Consider the following 22,103-nt stretch of genomic DNA (forward strand, 5'->3'; position numbering starts at 1 on the left):
TTCCTGCCTCGTTCTCTAAATTTAAGTAATTTCTATTGAACTTGTCAAGCTTCTATTTTGAGTGGAATTCTTATTGTAGAGATTTAAACTCTTTGATTTATAAATAGATTGCAGCACCAAATGCAACAGGAAAATTAAGAAAACATTTTAGGCGCTAACTTTATTATAAACAGACAAGTGATTTCAATAGTAAATTTCAAAATCTTTTTAGTATATGAACCACTAACATTGGGTCCTCTATGATCTCATCTCAAAACCGTTTTATGTTTTCATTTTCTAATGACAGAAAATTGAAAGCTCAAAGATCCTGACTTGAGACTTGACTCTCGATCTCGTCCTGATATCCAACTGGGGTACAAATCATATCCCACACGTACCCAATTCTCAACCCCAACTCAAGACCTAGAACCCAAACTCGACACCGACCGGGGACCCGACTCTCGACTACCCACCCAAGGCCCAACCAGTGACTTGACTCCCGCCACTAACCCACTCAACTGGGAATTGACTCGGGACCTGACTCTGACCCTAGCCCCAAATTCAGGGGCGGACCCACATGTTAGGGTGGGGTGCACGTGCACTCGGTAAGTTCGGAAAAAGTTAGGTATACGTACATGTATATAGGTCAAACTCTGTGTTAGACAAAATAAACATGGGCCAACTTAGAATAGTGGGTCCCTTTATTTTAGCTTAGAAGAGAAGCTTCTTCTTTGTCTTTTTAGTATTTAGTTTCATTGTTTAGCTTAGAAGAAAAGTTTGTTTTAGCTTGTATAAATAAAGGTGATTGGCAAGGAATATAGAAGAGAAGAAAATTCCCAAATATTGTCTCTTATTTTAAAATAGTATCAGAGAGTAAGGTAGTTTCATAGAAATCATCTTCTCGATCATCAGTTTTCTTCATCTGGCCTTTCTCTACAATGGCGGATGAAGTCACTGCTTCTTCAACATTCTCTGGTTCTACTGCCAGAACTCTATCATCAATGGATCCCACTCATGTTTATTATCTTCACTCTTCAGATTCACCTGGAATGACCTTGGTTAACACTCCATTTAATGGAAAAGGTTATCAAGGATGGAACAGATCAGTGCTTATAAAGCACTGTCAACCAAGAATAAACTTGGTTTTATCACTGTTGTTGATGCTTCACCAGATGCCCAGTCTCCAGATCTGCAATCTTGGAGCAGATGCAATGACATGGTAACGTCTTGGCTCCTTAACTCTCTTTCCAAAGATATTGCTGATAGTGTGATATACTCGAGGACTACTAAAGATTTATGAATGAGTCTAGAGCATAGATTTGGACAATCTAATGGAGCTAAACTGTTTCACCTACAAAAAGAACTAAATAGGTTAATTCAAGGAAATAATGACATTGCAGGATATTTCACTGAAATTAAGAGACTCTGGGATAAGCTGGAATCTCTCAAGTCTATTAAGTGCACCTGTGTGTGTAAGTATTAAGGTAAATTGAAGCTGAAAAAGTCTCTTGAAGATGAGAAACTTATACAATTTTTGATGGATCTAAGTGATGTGTATACTCAGGCAAGAGGAAACATCTTAATGATGAATCCTCTGCCCAACATAAATGTTGCTTACTTTCTGATTTTACAAGATGGAAGTCAGAGAGAAACCTATATCAGGGGCTTGATCCCAACTGATTCTTCTTCTTTTATGGTAAGCAGCGTAAGTCAAAATAAATTTGGCAAAAACGTACAGAAAACCCCTGGTGCTATGCCTAATTTTGAAACTAGATCATTCAATTATCCAAGATTGAACAATCATCAACAGTACCTAAATACACTGGAACAAACCACCCACAACAGAAGCTTAGGGTTAAGAAGTATAATCCTAATGTGTCTTGTGATTTTTGTGGTAAGACTGGGCATGTAGATGATGATTGCTTCAGGTTACATGGTTTTCTACAAGATTTTCAATTCACAAACAATAGAGGTGGACAGGTTCAAATCAGAGGAAATGCAGTTATGTCTGAAAAAGAAGGTAACGATGGACATATGATTGATATGAATTTAGTCAATCAATACTTCACCAAAGAACAATTCAAGCATTTCATTCAAATGGCAAAACAAATATCAATAGAGGCATCATCTGGGATAAATGCTGATGTAGTTACTGATACCGTGCTTAAATATATTAAAACTTGTTTTTCAGTTTTTAATTCTGGAACATGGATAATAGACTTAGGTGCTTCTGAGCACATGTGTTACAACTCTAGTTCTTTTCTTTCCATGAAGGCTCTAAAAATTTCTGTTAACATTAACTTACCCAACTCTCAGTCCACCCTTGTAACTCACACAGGAAGTGTTCTAATTCCTAATAACCTCAGATTGCATAATGTTCTTTATGTTCCAAGTTTTAAAAACAATCTACTCTCAGTTCATAAATTTAATCTTCAATACAGTTATACTCTATTCTTCACTTCTAATAGTTGTGTCTTGCAGGGCCCTTTAATGAAGAGGCCCATCTAAAGATCAACTCGCGGACATCTTCACTAAATCTCTTGCTGGACCCTCTCACCATCAGAATTTGTGCAAGTTGGGTGCCACTTTTTTCCCCTCCAACTTGAGGGGGATGTTAGACAAAATAAACATGGGCCAACTTAGAATAGTGGGTCCCTTTATTTTAGCTTAGAAGAGAAGCTTCTTCTTGTCTTTTTAGTATTTAGTTTCATTGTTTAGCTTAGAAGAGAAGTTTGTTTTAGCTTGTATAAATAAAGGTGATTAACATGGAATATAGAAGAGAAGAAAATTTCCAAATATTATCTCTTATTTTAACACTCTGGACCCGAAATTGAAACCCAGTCCCAATTCGACTCCCAACCCCGACTCAGGAACTGGCCTGAGACCCGAGATCTGACTCCCAACTTCAGCCCCGGTCTAGGGTCAGGACAGGGCTCTGGGTATGATGCCATAGTATTTGCTTAGATTATAAATATTCTTGGGACAATATTTTCTCTTTACTAACCAAATAACATAAAATAAGTAAAAAAACATTTTCCTTCGTACCATACACACCTAAATGTTTTCTTACTGAGGCAAAAGGCCTCAATGCGATCAATGAGCTCTTGTTCATCGATCTACAAAATATAACTCGTGATCACCGTTCTGATTCTTCAGTATCAACATCCATCTCCTTTTCCTAGTGATGAGATTTAACCAAATTGAACGGAGGTCGTTTTTGATGTCAATTCCAAATTCTAAAAAATTAATGAAAGAAAATAACTAACGAAGGAAAATGATTGAAATATCAAATTTATTGATGTCAATTCCATATAAATGCATCAGATATGTGAACTGACTGAGGTTTTGTAATTAGCCTTACACCTGTCCCTCTTATCCTTTTTAACTAACAGCTCTCAGCTATACTTGTTGGCAATGCTCAAAAGAGTAGTAAAAAGTTGTTGAGGCCTGGACATCATGGTGACATGGTCAGAGCCCTGGATCTCTTCCACTTCATCTGGTGGATTCTTTTCAATCATCAACTGTACAAATTCCTTTTTCATAGCTTTACTTTCACCACCAACAATGAACACTCGCGTAACGAATCCATACCTTTTGCTTGTAAGAACTATTTCCTTTGAAATATCTTCCACACGGTATGAATAAAATGGCCTTACTAGTGTTGTGGCCAGCGCCAAATCCTGACACCAACAAGGTAAAAAACAGGTTTAAATCAGTTCCAAGTCGATGTTGCGAGTACTTGAATTGATCTGTAATTTGTATAAACTATATATTAAACCTTCAAGACGAGAGAAGTCACTTTAGGGACATTCTCATAACCAGAATAACAGAACTTATTGCTATTATATTTCAACTAAAGTGTCATGATTTGCTTACCTCAATCGGGCTCAGCTGGTAAACATTAGCTGCCAAGAACTTTGGACCAAGGATGACGGTCACTGGAGGATTTGTAGGTCCATTATCGTATGTAACACGATTATCAAGTTGAGATGTTATTGCACTGAATGCCTATAATGAAGTATATTTAGTTTCAAATATTTAAAAGTTTAAACAAGCATATTTAACAGATCATTTCACAGCTAAAGTTGGGAATATGGAAAATTGGTACCTCACCGTAGACGCTGCTTGCATCGATATTTGGACCAGGCATTAGAGCATTAAGGAATACAGCAACTGAAACCTTTTCTGGGAAGGTTTCCATGGCTTTAGAAATGGCGAGTCCACCAGCGCTATGACCTACAAGAACTACTTTCTTATCAGCAGGAAGTGAAGCCATGAACTCCATTAGCGGACTCAAGTAATCAGAAACATGTGGGATTTCAAAGGCCTGTTTCGGGTTGATTCCTGAAGCGCCCAAGTCAAGAGCTGTGACATGATGCCCTGAAGATTTCATTAACGCCACAATCTTGTACCAGGACCAGGCTCCATGACCTACTGTATGAACTAGCACGAAGTGCTTCTTGTCTTTCTCCATATTGTTTTGAAGAATGAGCACATAATATGAACCATTAAAAGGCAGCTTTATAATTCAAGGAATTCGGCTTCTGCCAACCTACTTCCATGTAGAAACAACCCCACACTGGCTATTATTTGAGGCATTTGATTTTTATATTCGGAACTGAGTCCAATTTTGAACATTACGTGTTCAAGTTCAGTAGTCACCACAACTCATTTGGTTTACCAGGTTCGAAAAAAAAAATTGTACTTGAAGCATGAGTTGTGGTGACTACTGAACCTCCCTCTCTAGCTATCACTAGATTACCATTTTTGGCCAAGCTAGGTACCTTTAATTGTATCATTGTTAGGGTTTGGTTTGCCAAACTCATCCTACTAGCTACAAGCATTCCAGTAAATGCTACCATCCTCTTGGTAAGCAGTGTTAAATTAAACTTTGTGATCATCTTATCTAAAACTTTAGATTATAAGAGAAACAATGAACTAAAATAAAATTTAGAAGCCTGGTAACTTACTTCCACGCAGAAGCAAGAACAACCTCACATTGCCTATGATTTGATCGATTCTTAGAGAAGTTTGACTTCTGCTAACCTACTTCCATGCAGAAGCAATGGATTTTGATTCTTATTGCTCCGATCACTTTTACTTATCCATAATGGACTTTGTATTTTCTTTAAGAAATAATCAATGTAGTACATATTTCATCACAATACCAATATTAATTAGTGTTTGTCGTAATGGATATGGAAATTAGTTTTGGAATGACCTAGTTCCCTAGACTGGGGAACTCACTCGGGACCTGACTCTGACCCCAGCCCCCAACACTAGACCCAAAATTGGACCCAGTCCCAATTCGACTCCCAACCCTGACTCAAGAACTTACCTGAGACCCGAGATCTGACTCCCAACTTCAGCCTCGATCTAGGGCCAGGACAGGGTTCTGGGTATGGTGCTATAGTATTTGCTTACGTTATAAATGTTCTTGGGACAATATTTTCTCTTTACTAACCAAACAACATAAAATATATAAGAAAATCATTTATTTTCTGAAAAAAACATTTTCCTTCGTACCATACACACCAAATGTTTTCTTACTGAGGCAAATGGCCTCAATGAGATCAATGAGCTCTGGTTCATCGATCTACAAAATACAACTTGTTAGAGTACGCGTCCTAGTAATTGCTTATCTTTGGAATAAGTAAGTAAACGTGGTTCACAGAAGCAAACTGAACACAGTGTTTTTACGTGGAAAACACCCAGCTCAAGAAAGGTGAAAAAAACCACGACCTGTACCTCTACAGGATTTAACCCAACTTCACTAAAATACTTGAGCCTCAACAATCAACAAAATTACAAGACTTCTTGTAACTTAGGAATTAAAACTTCTAGCTCCTATTACTACAAAAACACTAATCTTCCCAAGATAAGTGTTCCCAAAACTTCGAGTTCCCAAACTTGAAGACAACAACTCCTAACTCAGTTTATAGATTACTGAGACTAGAATCAATGACTCATTACAATACAAGAACCTAACTGCTACACAGTTTATGACCTGCTAAGTAAGAGACTAGGTTCTTCTTCAAGTATATGAACTGATATGCTGATTGTTGATTAACTTTTCAGTGCGTGCGTAAGTGTTGGCTTTAAGTCATGTTTGTTGTCTTTTAGCCAACTTGTGATAGAGTCTTTTTTGATGTTCAATTCTTTCTCCAGTAGAACTCTATTAGTTAACTCTTTTTGCCTTTTGCTGCCGTCTCACCTCTCCTAGATTTGATAGAACTCTTTTACTTCAAATCCTCTTCTTACTGAACTCCTTGATCAACTTAACTTCTTTAAGACTACTTGTCTGATCTGACTCAGCTTCTGATGTAATCAATATTATCTATGCTTGTCTTGAACGCAGAATCACATCATCCAAACTCCTGTGCCAGCTAGACTATTTCACCTTGAATGGACCAACTTCTTCAACACCTTTCATTCACATGTCTATCATCAAAACTCTTCATGCCTTAACAAATTCCCCCCTTTTGATGATGACAAACATAGTGGCTTCAACATTATAGAATCCTGACATACTCAAGAAGGAAGTAAATAACAGAATCACAGTAGAATGAAACAGGTTAGTCCAATTGAGTTATAAGCATTGTATAATCTATTTCCCCCCTTTTGACATCATCGAAAAGCTGAGCCATCAAGTGAAAATTGTTTAATAATTCATGGCCACTGGGGCTATCATTAAAACAAGCAAGACTCAGAGCAAGAGATAACTATGCATTAAATTAACAAGAAGTAGATCAAGTGAAGCAAAAGAGGTCCATTTCATGCAAAAAAATAGATACAATTATCGTTACCCAGTAAAACAAAAAGAAAAACAAGTTAAACAGAAGAACAACATAGTGAATAGGCCTAAGGGACGAAGAAGGATTTTAATTCGAAGAGGTGCAGGGGATAAGGGAGGTCAACTTCCTAGTGATATCAACATTTTCAGCTCGTTCCTTATCCAAGATTGATGTGAGAGATGCAATTTTAGCTTCAAGAACCCTCTTTTTATCTTCATGAACAGCCTGGGCAGCCACCAATGTAGCATGTGCACCCTCCAGCTCACCCTGCTTTGCCTCTAAGGCATTTCATAACTTCTACATAGGGTTGTCAACATGTCTCATGGCAGCAGGTAACCTAGCATGGTTCAATTATCCAATCACATCCTTAGTCGTCTGCAAGGACCATACCTTGACAGGTACATGAAAATCATCAAAAACAGATGCAAGACAGAACTGGTAGGGCAGAGCATGACCATTTGTATCTTTGACAAGTACCCTTTGCATATGCTTAATGATGACTAGAGGAAGGTCTATTGGAATCTCAGAATCCAATAGTTCCATCAAGGTAAGATCAAGAAAACTTGCAACTGTGCGCCTTTCCTGTATAGGTAAGATTATTTTGTGAACCACATCAAAATAAGACTGATAGAGAGGGGACATCTCATTTTTCATGACCCTACGATGAGAAGAAAGAAGAGGATTCCCAGAGAATTTTCTACAGATATCAAGAGCTGATGGAAGATTATCAAGAGGCGGCCAAGATCCCTTCACATAATGACTCCATCCACCAGTAGGAACACTAAGAATTCTGCCCAGATCAGCAGGATAAAGATTGATGGTTTTCCCATGAACAGTGGTTGAGATCATTTCCCCAATTGCAACTCCATTGGTATAAAACTCATACACCTTATTTTTACCAAACCTTATCTGATGATCACCTTGAAGAAACAAGTATGACCACCCCTGAGCTGTCAGTTTTGAAACTAACGTATCCATATCAGGACCCCCAAAATTAGTAACAACTCTTTCTCTAGCCATCTTTCATTTCTAAAAGTGCAGAACATGGTCTGACTGAGAAGCTTTATTAGCAGCAGTATCAACATGAATATCATCATCGGAATTAATAGAAGTAGGAGGAACATGAGGAGTGTCAGGAAGATAGTCTGAATTTGAGTTAGATGGGCCAAAAAAACCAGGTTTGGGAACTTGTTTCTTGGGATGTGAAGTAGATTTTGGAGAAACTTCAGAGGAGGTTCATACTTGATCAGTAGAGACTTTGACAGTAGAAGCTTTGACAGTGAATTTTGAGGATGAGAAGGGTGTGGGAGAGGAAGGGGAGGTCTATTTATGAAAGAAGGAGGGCTTTGAGGGTTTGGCTAGGATATTCTTGTATTTTTTTTGAAGCGAAGGAGAATATCAGGAGAGGGATTACGTGGGGGAGGAGAAGCAGTAGACACTTCCCATTTCTTTTTACTTGCCCTAAGTGTCTCTTCCAAAGAAGTATCTTCTCATTGTTTCCTTCCCCGAGTATGTGGAGTTCGAGGTGAATGGATGACGGGAGAAAATTGTACCTGAGTATCGACATCAATATCAATAGTGACAGAAGATGGTTTTCATTTCAGAGTCGATTGTGACCGTCTAGGGATAATATCAACAATAGAAATGTCATCGCGATCAAGGATCTAAAGAGGAACCACAGGTAGTGGTAAAGGTTTTGAAAAAAAGTGAGGGTTTAAAAAAGGAGTGAGAGAAAGGTTGTAGTAGAGTTTTAAACAATGGAAAATTAGATAACTTGAGAGGGAATTGGGGTTGGATAAGTGAAGGTAAAGTAATGTTAGGGTGAAGAATAATTTGGGTTGAACGATTTGTTTCAGATTTTGTGGAGGAAGGAAAGGATGAGAAAGACGCCATAGCTTGTTGGATTTTCAGAGGTTGAAAAAAAAAGACGTGGAGATGGAAGAGAAAACAAAATGCGTATTTAAGAAGAATGAGAAGGAATTTGAAATGTGAGGGGACTGTGATATGAAGAAACGTATTGATGTAGAAGTTCTGTACTGATGGGAAAGGTCTGTCAGCCTTTTGAAGAAGAGAAATGTTGGGTTTTGGCTGTTTTAATCATGGCAGAGTGAACCATGTAGATAACTTCTTTATCTTAATGCTATTATGGAAAACAATAATCATACCTTGTGTTCTGATTAGTACATGACCACTCTTGCCTTAATGATCCAGTCTATCTGCAAAAACAACACATAATTATACCACTTTGCTGTAAAATCTTGGAATTAGGATACACAAATAAATGTGTAAGACTGAATTAATCAACACTCTCTAAGGCATATCATGTTCTAGTCAATCACTGAGAGAGATTTATACAATTTTAATCATCCCCAATGCTAACCTATTTTTTTCAAAGTGTTCTCTACTCAAGGCCTTAGTAAATATGTCAGCAATTTGTTCCTCAATTGAACAAAACATAATTGATATATTTCCTTTTTCAATATTGTCTCTAAGGAAGTGATGGCGAATATCAATATGTTTAGTTCTCTTGTGTTGGACAGGGTTTTTGGCTATGTTTATAGCACTTGTGTTATCACAAAAAATGGGAACACAACCTACATCTACCCCAAAATCCAAGATTTGTTGTTTGATCCACAACAATTGAGCACAGCATGACCCAGCAGCAACGTATTCAGTTTCAACAGTAGACAAAGCTACTGCATTTTGCTTCTTTGTGGACCAGGTAATCAAATATGATCCCAAGAAGTGTGCCATACGTATAGCAATTTTCCTGTCCACCATATATCCTGCATAATCAGCATTAGAATATCCTATCAAATTAAAGTTACTACCTGTGGGATACCACAAGCTAAAGATCACTGGTTCCTTTTACGTATTTGAAGATTTTTTTTACAGACTTTAAATGTGATTCTTTTGGCTTAGCTTGAAACCTGGAACATAGCCCTACACTGAACACAATGTCAGGTCTGCTTGCTGTGAGGTACAATAATGACCCTATCATACCTTGATACATTTTTTGCTCTACATCAGAACCTATTTCATCGAAGTCCAACTTTATGGCAGTAGCAATAGAAGTACTTATCTCTTTTGCCTCTTTCATGGAGAATTTATTGAGAAGCTCTTTGACATACTTCTATTGGTGAATCATTGTTCCTGAAGCTGACTGCTTTATTTGCAAGCCCAAAAGGTAATTTAGCTCTTTCATCATGCTCATCTCAAAGTCACAACTCATGAGTTTGGCAAAATCATGAGTCATAAGCATATTTGTTGAACTAAAAATAATATCATCCACATACACCTGCACGACTAACAAATCCTTCCCATTAGTTTTCAAGAAAAGGGTATTATCAATTTTACCTCTGGTATGTCCATGTTCTAAAAGAAATTTTGACAGTCTTTCATACCAAGCTCTTGGAGCTTGTTTCAACCCATAAAAAGCTTTGTCCAGTTTGTAGACATAATCTGGAAACTCCTTGCTTTCAAATCCTGGGGGTTGCTAACATACACTTCTTCCTTAAGAATGCCATTCAGGAATGCACTCTTCACATCCATCTAATACAAAATAAACTCCATGTAAGAAGTAAAGGAAACAAGTAGTCTTATAGATTCAAGTCTGGCTACAGGAGCAAAAGTCTCATCAAAGTCAATTCCTTCTTCTTGATTGTATTCTTGAACCACCAGTCTTGTCGTGTTTCTTGTGACTGTTCCATTCTCATCAACTTTATTTATGTACACCCACTTAGTCCCAATTACTGATCTATCTTTTGTAAGAGGAGCTAAGTGCCATACTTTACTTCTCTCAAACTGGTTTAATTCATCCTGCATAGCTATGATCCAATCAACATCAAGAAATGCCTCAGTTACTTTCTTTGGCTCTATATCTGACAGGAATGCCTTGAATGGACACATACTTCTCAGTCTAGATCTTGTGGTGATATCAGAGTTAAGATCAGTAAGTACATTCTCAATGGCTTGTGAGCCTTGATATTTGTATCCTTTTGGGATTAAGCCAAGTGAGCTGCTAGGATCACTGCTAATATTCTGATGTGAGTCAGTTGATGGCTCAGTTCTCTCTATCATCATTCCTTCAGCTTTAGTTCCCCCTGTGAATGTTTCAGTTAATGGAACATGTTGTGAAACCTGTTCCTCAGTATCACTTCCTTCCTGCAGGTTAGTCTTATCACAGAATTCATCAAAAATCACATACATACTTTCTTCAACACAGTTAGATCTGTTATTTAAAACCCTATAGGCCTTACTATGAAGTGAATAACTTAAGAAGATTCCCTCATCACTTTTGGCATCAAATTTTCCAAGATTATCCTTACCATTCTTATGTATGAAACATTTGCAGCCAAAAGTTCTAAAATGAGAAATATTAGGCTTTGTACCTTTTAGTAACTCATAGGGAGTCTTTTCTAACATTGGTCTGACCATGCAGCTGTTTATAATATATGTTGCAGTACTCATTACCTCAGCCCATAGGTTTTTGACAACATTTACTGCAAGCATCATTGTTCTAGCCGTATCTTCCAAGGTTCTATTTTTCCTTTCCACCACTCCATTTTGTTGTGGTGTTCTAGGAGCGGAGAAGTTATGGTCTATTCCTTTTGATGAACAAAAATCTAAGAATTTTGCATTCTCAAATTCTGTCCCATGATCAGACCTTATGGAAACTAATGAAGTGCCCAATTTATTTTCCATTTTCTTGATGAAAATTTCAAAGACATCAAAGGCATCTTCTTTAGAGGCTAGAAACAAGGTCCAGGTGAACCTGGAATAATCATCAACAATTACAAAAATATACCTTTTTCCACCTCTGCTTTGTTGTCTCATTGGTCCACACAAGTCCATATGGACTAGTTCAAGAAACTTGGTAGTACTAACATGGTTCTTTGACTTAAATCAAGATCTTACCTGCTTCCCCCTTACACATGAACTACATAACTTTTTTTCCTTAAACTTGATTTTAGGTAATCCCAATACCATATCTTTGGATGAAAGTATGTTCAGTCGTTTTAGACTTGCATGTCTAAGTCTTCTATGCCAAAAGAGGGGATTAGTTTCTATTGCACTTAGACAAGTCAACTCAGGTCCTGGTATTGCCATTAAGTCTGCTTTGTATATACTTCTGTATCTCCTTGCAGTAAGCACAATTTCTTTGGTGTCGATCCTTTTGACTTTAACCCCTGCAACAGTAAAAATTACTTTATTACTTTTGTCACACAATTGTGAGATGCTCAGTAGGTTATGCTTTAATCCTTGCACAAGATACATATCCTCCATAGCTTTTGAATTAGATGTGCCAATTTTCCCAACTCCAGTAATGATTCCTTTTTTTCTATTTCCAAAAGAAACTTCTCCTCCATCTATTTTGGAGAGTGAAAGGAACTTTTTCTTGTTGCCAGTCATATGTCTTGAGCATGCACTATCTAAGTACCAATGATTTTTGATTCCCTTCACCATCTCCTGCAAAAGAAATTAAAGGTTAGATTTAGGAACCCAGACAAGCTTGGGCTCTATTTTGTTGGTAAAAGGATGAATTAAATTCCTTCTAATCCATGTAGGAAACACGTAACCGGACCTGTTTCTCTGACCAATTTTAGTACTTGTATTTTTGGTCTGAGAAAAGTTTATTGCCAGATTCTGACTTCTAACTATGCTTTTGGCAGCCACAGGACATTCAGTAGTAGGATGTCCAAGATTGCCACACATATAACATAGATCTTGTAAATTATCAGCTTTTTAAAAAAACCTAAACCTGCTTTTTCATTATGATTTCTTCCACTCAACTGATGAACAATTCTTGAAGAATTTGTCCATTTGTTAGCTCTTTCCAAATCCATCTTTAACTTAGCAACTTCTTGACTTAGCTTGTTCATTTTTTCAGTCAAATCATGACATTCCAGTTTGTACTTAGTTAACTCAAGTTCAGCCTTTTCTTGTTCTTTACTCATGGCCCTTTTTCCATTTTCAGTGAGATTCAATTTAAGAACTTCAGAATTAAGATCATTATTTGAAGACTCAAGCAATGTGACTTGGTTCTTGAGAGTGCAATTTTCTTTTTCAACAGAATATTTGCAAACTTTCAGGTCAATGAAATTAATTTTAGGCTTGTAAGGCTGTTGAACAGTTCATCCCTATCAGAAGTTAATTCTTGGAGATTGTCAATTGAATCACTCATCAAGGAAACAAGTCTAGTTTTAGAAAACAGATGCAGTTTTTCTTTGAGTTCAAGTAAACTTACCTCAGAAACATCATCTTCTTCCTCAATGTCTGAATCTCCAAAAGCCATAAATGCTGTCTTATCAACTTTATCATCATTACAGTCAGATCCCCATGTATCTATCATGGCATGTTCTTATTTTTTCCTTTCTCTTGGCCCTTTCTTTTTGTTTCTTTTCAACCTTTTCCTTTCTCCACTCTATTTCCCAGAGAGGACATTCTTTGATCTGATGATCAGTTTTTCCACACTTGTAGCATCCATTTGGATTATCATTTGAACGTTTCTTGGTACCTGTTCCCTTCTTCTTCCTGAAGAACTTGCTGAAATTTTTGGCTATGAAGGCAACTTGCTCCTTATCAAGTTCAAATTTATCATCACTATCAGAAGCTTTTAAGCTAAAATCTTCTCAGGGGCTGCTTGTTCTTTGATTCCATCAATTTCCATTTCATAAGTCCTTAAGTTCCCTACAAGTTCATCTAGGGTCAAGACTTCAAGCTCTTTATTTGCCTCCCTAATTGCAATAACCTTAACATTCCATTTTGATTTAGGTAACACCCTCAGTACCTTTTCAACTTGTTCTTCCTCAGAAATAAATTTTCCTAACGAAGTCAGATCATTTATTAAGGCGATAAGCCTTGTCATCATCTCATAAAATATTTCATTTTCCTTCATTTTGAATGCCTCATATTCAGTAAACAGGAGATCAATCCTTCTCTTACTTGGGAAGCACCTTCATGAGCATTTACCAGTGCATCCCAAATTTGCTTAGCAGTAGTACAGGTGGATACCCTATTATACTCAGCCGGTCCTAGACCACAAACCAAGATGTTTTTGGCCTTTGCATTTTTCTTTAAATCCAACAGGTTATCAGGAGTAAATTCACTCCTTACTTTCTTAACTTGTTCTCCGTCAACATTGGAATAGTGGGTCCATCAGTAATCCTATCCTATAATTCATAGTCTTCACCTTGAATGAATATCTCCATCCTTGCTTTCCACCAGATAAAGTGAGAACCATCAAAGAGTGGAGGTCTAGTGGTTTACTATCCTTCACTGTGACCAGTAGGAGGTGCGGAATTCATCATGTTGATCCTTTTCTTAGGTTCTATCCTTATTTAAGACAACCTCGCTCTGATACCACTTGTTAGAGTACGCGTTCGAGTAATTACCTATCTGTGGAACAAGTAAGTAAACGTGGTTCACAGAAGTAAACTGAACACAGTGTTTTTACGTGGAAAACACCCGGCTCAAGAAAGGTGAAAAAAACCATGACCTGTACCTCTACAGGATTTAACCCAACTTCACTAAAATACTTGAGCCTCAACAATCAACAAAATTACAAGACTTCTTGTAACCTAGGAATTAAAACTTCTAACTCCTATCACTACAAAAACACTAATCTTCCCAAGATAAGTGTTCCTAAATCTTCAAGTTCCCAAACTTGAAGACAACAACTCCTAACTCAGTTTATAGATTACTGAGACTAGAATCAATGACTCATTACAATACAAGAACCTAACTGCTACACAGTTTATGACCTGCTAAGTAAGAGACTAGGTTCTTCTTCAAGTATATGAACTGATATGCTGATTGTTGATTAACTTTTCAGTGCATGCATGAGTGCTGGCTTTGAGTCACGTTTGTTGTCTTTTAGCCAACCTATGATAGAGTCTTTTTTGATGTTCAATTATTTCTCCAGTAGAACTCTATTAGTTAACTCTTTTTGCCTTTTGCTGCTGCCTCACCTCTCCTAGATTTGATAGAACTCTTTTACTTCAAATCCTCTTCTTACTAAACTCCTTGATCAACTTAACTTCTTCAAGACTTCTTGTCTGATCTGACTCAGCTTCTGATGTAATCAATGTTATCTATGCTTGTCTTGAACGCAGAATCACATCATCCAAACTCCTGTGCCAGCTAGACTATTTCACCTTGAATGGACCGGCTTCTTCAACACATTTCATTCACATGTCTATCGTCAAAACTCCTCATGCCTTAACACAACTCGTGATCACCGTTCTGATTCTTCAGTATCAACATCCATCTCCTCTTCCTATTAATGAGATTTAACCAAGTTGAATGCAACTTCGGTAATTTCAGGAGATAGAGTTTGTTTTTCGATGTCAATTCCAAATATTAAAATTAATGAAAGAAAATAACAGCCTAAGGAAAATGATTGAAATGTCAAATTTATTGATGTCAATTCCATATAAATGCATCAGATATGTGAACTGACTGAAATTTTGTTCTTAGCCTAACACCTGTCCCTCTTATCCCTTTTAACTAACAGCTCTCAGCTATACTTGTTGGCAATGCTCAAAAGAGTCGTAAAAAGTTGTTGGGGCTTAGACATTATGGTGACATGGTCAGAGCCCTGGATCTCTTCCACTTCATCTGGTGGATTCTTTTCAATCATCAACTATAGAAATTCCTTTTTCATAGCTTTACTTTCAGCAGCCACAATGAACACTTGCCTAATGGATCCATACCTTTTGCTTGAAAGAACTATTTCCTTTGAAACATCTTCCACAAAGTATGAATAAAATGGCCTTACTAGTGTAGTGGCCAGCGCCAAATCCTGACACCAAGAAGGTAAAAAAACAGGTTTGAATCAGTTTAGGGCCATTCTCATGACCAGAATAACAGAACTTATTGCTTTTATATTCATTACAGTATCATGATTTGCTTGCTGGTAAACATTAGCTGCCAAGAACTTTGGACCTAGGATGATGGTCACTGGAGGATTTGTAGGTCCATTATTGTATGTAACACGGTTATCAAGTTGAGATGTTACTGCACTTAATGCCTATAACCAATTAGATTTGGTTTCAAATATTTAAAAGTTTTAACAATCATATATAACTGATCATCTCACAGCTATAGTTGGGAATATGGAAAATTGGTACCTCAGTGTAGACACATGATACGGTAAAAACTTGGAAGACACGAAATTGGCTCAAAACAGTCCAAACACATTCCAAAACAGTTCACAAATTCAAAGAACCGAGGACCCTTTTGGAGACCACTCCCGGATTCAAGAATGCAATACAAGAAGGACAATATTACTAGGTGTTTGACACCTTTGCAGTCAACAACAAACTAAGTTAACAACACAAGATTAAACCACAATGAGAACAACAACAACAACTACAAAAATGGCTTCACAATACAAGATACAAAATGGATACAAGATTACAAAAGGAAAAGGATGACCACATGAAGGTATAATGTTAAGAACCCAAGAATGGTAAATCTTGGACCCTTAACACTACATACAACGATAAACCTATCTCTTACAAAGACACAAGATCGGAATCCACCTCTCTAGCATCAATGTTTCCAAGCAATCAACAACAAAGAGAATCCACCCTATTGTTGTCTCCTAGTTTCTGTTTTGCCTCATCAAGAGAAGAGAGTACTTTGTGTTTTTCAAGTGTTTCTCACTTCAACATCCATAATAATCTAAGTAAATAAAACCCTACATTGTTCTTTATGTAACTATTACAAGATATAAGTTAAAATGACCAAAAGGCCTTCAAAGAGTGGGCTGCCCATCAAGTGTAAGTTATGGGCTGATTTTGGTGTGTTTTGGGCCTCTTCTACGCTTAAATTGCACTTAACAATTTTGGTAGAACGCATAGAATTCTCTCAAGTCTTACCTCGATCTAGTGTAAACCAAACATGAATGTGTTTGTTGGATTGCTAGGTCAATTATCATATGTGTAATGGTTATATACCAAAAACTGTCATTTCTTCATTACATTGAAACTGAGAGTAGAAAGATAAAAAAATGACATTTTAACCTCTTTCAGAGGTCAAAACAGTTGAGAGTTGGACCAGGCATATTTTCCCTTGAAAGCTTCCATTGCCTGAAGAATAAACAGTCTAGCGTGACCATATGGACAACTAGGACCATCTTTGATGGGAAGGAAGGAAGAGAGGCCGTTAAGTTCATCTGTGGCTTAAATTAGTTTGAAATAGACAGAATCGTGCATAGTTTTAATTACTGAAGAAGCCAAGGGCCATGACATAATAACACAAAGTTCTTCCAACACATCTGCCATTACTGCTCCTTCTATTAACTTCTTGCATTACCAAATCGAAGAATCAAAAACAATATAATTTTCCATATCACCATGTTCTGTTTATTACCAAGAGCAAACGATAAATTAAATGTTTTAAGTTGACTTGCAATCCAAGGAAAAAATTGAGCTAAGCATGTCTGTGTCGACGTTGCTCCTTTGCCATCTCTTCATCACCCTGCTCTTTTCAAGTGGATGTTGTTCCTTTCTTCTATCTGGGAGTTAACTTGTAGGAGATTCAGTGTTCTCTCTTGGCATATAAAACTTTGAGAGGAGTAAAAGACTATTGGAAAACATTGGACCTGAAGTGAACGTACTACCATGACAAAAGTTTAACCCAACCATTAGGTATAACTTTTTGTAGATCTTTTTCTCCTACTGTGCCCTACTTCTCTCTAATTTTGCATGCGTCGCAAGAAGTTTTGAGTTTCACGCTACTTACTTCCATGTGATTTTAGTTTTACTGTGTCCTTTTTAAAACTTTCGCTCGCCATGGTTTTACAGCTATGGACCGGAACCCCCGAATTAACAACCCTTCAAATCATATTGGAATTTAACTTCTTTTTCTTTGCCACTCCCTTGACTCTAAATGTATTCGATTGAGGCAAATGACCTCTGTGGGCTCTATGAGCTTGTTCATCTACAGCATATTCCTCATTTATATTGTTCTAATTCTTCAGTATCAACTTCTATATCCTCCTCCCCATTGCCATTGATGAGATTTAACCAAATTGAACTCAAATTCAGTAGTTACAAAAAATAGAGGTTGTTTATTGGTGTCAATTCCAAACACTGAGATTACAACTAAAGGAAACAACAACAGAAAGAAAATGATTGAAATATCAATTCATCATATATCTGAATTGACTGAAGTTTTATCCTCAGCCTAATTACAGCTGTCCCCCTTATTCTTCTTAATTAATTAACAAATCTTAGTTATACCTAGCCGCGATGCCCAGAAGCTTAGTAAAAATTTGAAGGGGCTTAGACATCATGACCATGTGGCCAGAGCCCCGGATCTCTTCCACTTCATCTGGGGGATTATTTTTAATCATCCACTGTTGAAATTCCTTCTTTATAATTTATCTTCAGGAGAAACAATGAATACTCGTCTAACTGATCCATACCTTTTTCTTGAAAGAACTATCTCCTTTGAATAATCTTCCGCAGGGTAAATATTTAACGGCCTTACTAGCAAAGTGGCCAGCACAAAATCCTAACACCAAAAAGGCAAAAAAACAACTTAAATCATATCCATATAGATGTTAGATTAAGCAGTCGTATAGATGTATAATCTGAATAAACTTGTAAAACTCAAATAGGTGATGTCTGCTAATAACTTTTGGTAAAACAAGTCATTAGCCATTTTAGGGCTATTCGGTTGACCAGAATAACAGAACATGGTTATTTCCAATATATATTTGTAATTTATATCGAGCTTTGCGTACTCATGAGGGCTCAGCTGGTAAAGGGTGGCTGCCAAGTACTTCGGGCCGTAACTGGAGGTTGTTGGAGGATGGTTAGGTCCATTATCACATGTAACATGATTATCAAGTGCAGATAATAGTCCAGTGGATGCCAGCGTCGGTAACAGAGGCGAACCCAGGATTTGAAGATAAGGGGTGCACCATTATCTTTAACTTCTGACATCAACTTCTGACTTGTATTGTTGTTTGTCGGAATGACATCGTATTTTCGTTGACACTTGGCCGCTTATGATGATAGCTGCGTGAGTATTTTCAAGTTGTGAAATTTTTCCTTGGCTTGGAGCTTGGAGTGAATTTTGAGGAAAATAATTTAGTTTTTAGGGATTTGGGAATTGGGGGATAAAAATAAGTGTGGGCAGCGGGATTGGGAATTGGGATTTGGGAATAGAACATTTCATGGGTTATTAATTTAATTAATTATTAAATAATAGTGTGGTGGGTCAAATCTAACATTCTAATGACATGGAATAATTAAATATAAAAGAAAATATTGCATTTGTAAAGGTCAAAAACAACAAAGTGGGGCCAGATGAGGTGGCACGTAAAGAAAGGAATTCGTAGAAAAAAACAATACCCCCATCTAGGATCGAATCCGCGACGTCGGGGCATCAATGACACGCACAATTGAGCGTAGAACCAGTGCACCAAGACACAACTTGATATTGAGGGTGTACAATCTATTATATTAACCTTATCCGGATATCTATACATATATATATATGTGTGTGTGTGTGTTTTAAAAAGTTACCGGATGCACGTGCACCCTCACGGTGACACGTGGGTCCGCCCCTGGTCGGTAATGAATTTTATTTGGTTCCCATTATGTAAAAATGTTAAGACATAACACATCAACTCAGGTCTAAAGTTGGGAATATTGAAAATTGGTACCTCATTGTAGACGGTGGTTGCACCGAGAGTTGGACCAGGCATTAGAGCAGTGAGAAATACAGCAACTAAAATCTTTTTTGGAAAGCTTTCCATGGCTTTAGAAATGGCGAAGCCACCATAATCATGGCCTACAAGAATCACTTTTTCATCAGCAGGAAGTGAAGCCATGAACTCTATTAGCGGACTGAAGTAATCAGACAAATGTTGGACATCAAGGACCTGCTTGGAGTTGATCCCTGAAGCACCCAAGTCAATAGCTGTGACATTATGCCCTGACGATCTCATCAATGCCACAATCTTGTACCAGGACCAGGCCCCATGGCATGCCCTATGAATCAGCAAAAAGTGCTTCTTAGATTTAGGCCCTGGCAAGGTTGCATTTGCATATGGCAATAGAAGTATTAGAACAACTAGCTTGTTAGAAACTCTTTTTTCTCCATATCTTTTATCCCTTCTTTTGAAAAATGAGCACATAATATGAACCATTACAAGGCAGCTTTCTATATAATTCTAGGAGTTCGGTTTCTGCCAACTTACATGTAAAAGCCACCTCAAGTTGGCTATTATTTGCGGATGTGGGCAAGCAATGTAGTGGGGCTGGTGAGCCTGGGACTGTGGCCTCACTATTAGTAGCCATGCTTGGCCAGCAAGGTGCCTTCTTGGTTTGCCAAACTACATCCGTACAGCAGGCACTCCACTAAATGCTACTATCGTCTTGGCTAAGTGTCACGACCCGAACTAGGGCCTGACCGTGACGGACATCCCGAACCATGAAGGCCCGGGCGTCCTACTCTATCTAGTAATCATGCACAACATTCACATAATAAAAGGAGATGCGGAAATATAATCTGATACGGAAACATGGTCATACTCTGGATTTAGTTTAACAATAAGGAATGAAATCCGAACTCAACTAAACAACATCTGGAACAGTCTGCGAAATCTCTACTACATGAAAATCTGACAACTATCTGAAAGCTGGGACAAGGCCCTCAGTAGACCAAAACAATGGAATAACATAATCTGAAATAACAGGCCTTCTGGAACAAAGAAGGCTCACCACTGTACAAATCACTTCTCTCTGAGATACTCTACTGATTAGCCAGACCCTTGGAATGAGCCTCCAAACCTGGGAGGTAGGGGGTCAATACAGATGTACTGATACGCAGAGCAAATTCAAAATGATAATTTATATTCAACATATATGAGAGCAATTTAAAAATAGTTCATAAACATATCATATAGTAAGAAATCTCATGGACATTTATGAAAGACTGAAAGAAAATCATCTGAACTCTGAGACATTCTTTACTTCTGCACTAGGTGGTATATCCTACAACTCTGAAATTCTACGGGCCATATGGAATCCGCCATTGACTCGGCGGGGAAGCCTCAAACCCAAGTGTGCTGCAAGGGTTGGAGTCTCTGACTCTGCTACGCCACACGACTGTCGCCAGCGTAAAAATAATATACCCGGATCAGCAAATCACGGTTTTAGGCTAAGAGTTCCTTGAACTCTAGCCCTCTTCAGGCAACTACCTAACTCTCTTTATGCCCATTTTTAACTCTTTAAGACATGCATTCTCTGAAAAACATACTTTGAAAACTCTAACTCTGTTATGGCATACATACTTATGGTATCGTCATACCATTGACTTGCAAGTCACATCTCTGAGCTATTAATAACATATTATAATCTCTGTTTTCAAAACATAAGTTTGGGACCACACCATATCAATAAATCAATTCAAAGAAACTCTTTCTCAAATGTCATGTAAACACATGTAAGGAACTCTCTTTGTCAAGCATTTCAATAATACAAGGTTGTCACGACCCAACTTTTCAGGTCATGATGGCGCCTACCATAACCCACCAGTAGGCAAGCCAACCTGTAGTCCGGAACAGCTAGTAACGGATTACTTAATAACATAAGAAAAAGAATGCGGAATATATGAGATAAAGATCAATACATAGATGAATCCCAAAACCTGGTGGTATCAGTACAAGAGCTTCTAAACATAATAAGAGTACAAAAGTGATATATCAAGGAGAAATACACTGATTCAACTTACCTCTGAATACAACATAGAGGCTAGTCTAATACATAAGAGAAAATAGGTAATACTCCGAACGTCAGGAGATCACTTTAAGTTTCCGAATCAGGGCTACTCCACACGATGCACACATTAACGGTGATAACTCGTACTATGATCTGCAGGCTGCAGAGGTGTAGTATGAGTATCAGACGAATGGTACTCAGTAGGTAACTACCAACTGAGCTCCAAAGATAAAGTGGATATATACAACATATAAAAAGAATGAAAACTACAACCAAGAGTCCATAAATCATGTAATAAGTCAATGAGAATAACAAGGGACAACTATCCTATTCATGTCCAAGAGTCTAGCATAATAGACTAAGGAATTATCAAAGTGAACTATCTTATTCCAGCTACATTCAATATATGCCAAAGCTATACCGTATATCCCAAGTCAATATACAGATAAAGAGCGAAAGAAAGATATATTGTAATATACAAGGCGAAGGAACGACTATACAATATGAACAACAAAGAAAGGGATATCCGATAGTACCATGGCTTCATATAGCTAGACATATATATATATATATATATAAACAGGAGGTC

At 37.5% G+C, this 22,103-nt stretch overlaps 1 protein-coding gene, 1 long non-coding RNA gene and 1 pseudogene across 2 annotated transcripts; all 3 read right to left on the minus strand.

Moving 5' to 3' along the window:
- Positions 1-3,254: 3,254 nt before the first annotated feature.
- On the minus strand, positions 3,255-4,560 carry LOC107840342 (methyl jasmonate esterase 1). Its single transcript, XM_016684177.2, has 3 exons — positions 4,088-4,560; positions 3,856-3,987; positions 3,255-3,659 (listed from the first exon to the last, which is right to left on the minus strand). The coding sequence occupies exons 1-3, from the start codon at positions 4,451-4,453 to the stop codon at positions 3,375-3,377; spliced, it is 783 nt and encodes a 260-aa protein (XP_016539663.1). The 5' UTR covers positions 4,454-4,560; the 3' UTR covers positions 3,255-3,374.
- A 10,611-nt stretch (positions 4,561-15,171) lies between these two features.
- On the minus strand, positions 15,172-19,941 carry LOC107879526 (annotated as a pseudogene).
- On the minus strand, positions 17,831-18,963 carry LOC124886491. The gene is made up of 2 exons (XR_007043786.1): positions 18,529-18,963; positions 17,831-18,296 (listed from the first exon to the last, which is right to left on the minus strand). It is a non-coding gene; the product is annotated as an uncharacterized LOC124886491 (long non-coding RNA).
- Positions 19,942-22,103: the final 2,162 nt, after the last annotated feature.

Source organism: Capsicum annuum, chromosome 8 (assembly GCF_002878395.1).
Source record: "Capsicum annuum cultivar UCD-10X-F1 chromosome 8, UCD10Xv1.1, whole genome shotgun sequence".
In the NCBI taxonomy this organism is placed as follows: domain Eukaryota; kingdom Viridiplantae; phylum Streptophyta; class Magnoliopsida; order Solanales; family Solanaceae; genus Capsicum; species Capsicum annuum.

Bases quoted from the DNA above. Each gene is read 5' to 3' on its own strand.
- LOC107840342 (XM_016684177.2), bottom strand. From the start codon at position 4,453: ATGGAGAAAGACAAGAAGCACTTCGTGCTAGTTCATACAGTAGGTCAT. The intron at 3,988-4,087 runs GTACCAATTTTC...ACTTCATTATAG, and splicing joins CAAGCAGCGTCTACGGTGAG to GCATTCAGTGCAATAACATC. The intron at 3,660-3,855 runs GTAAGCAAATCA...TGTTGGTGTCAG, and splicing joins ACCAGCTGAGCCCGATTGAG to GATTTGGCGCTGGCCACAAC.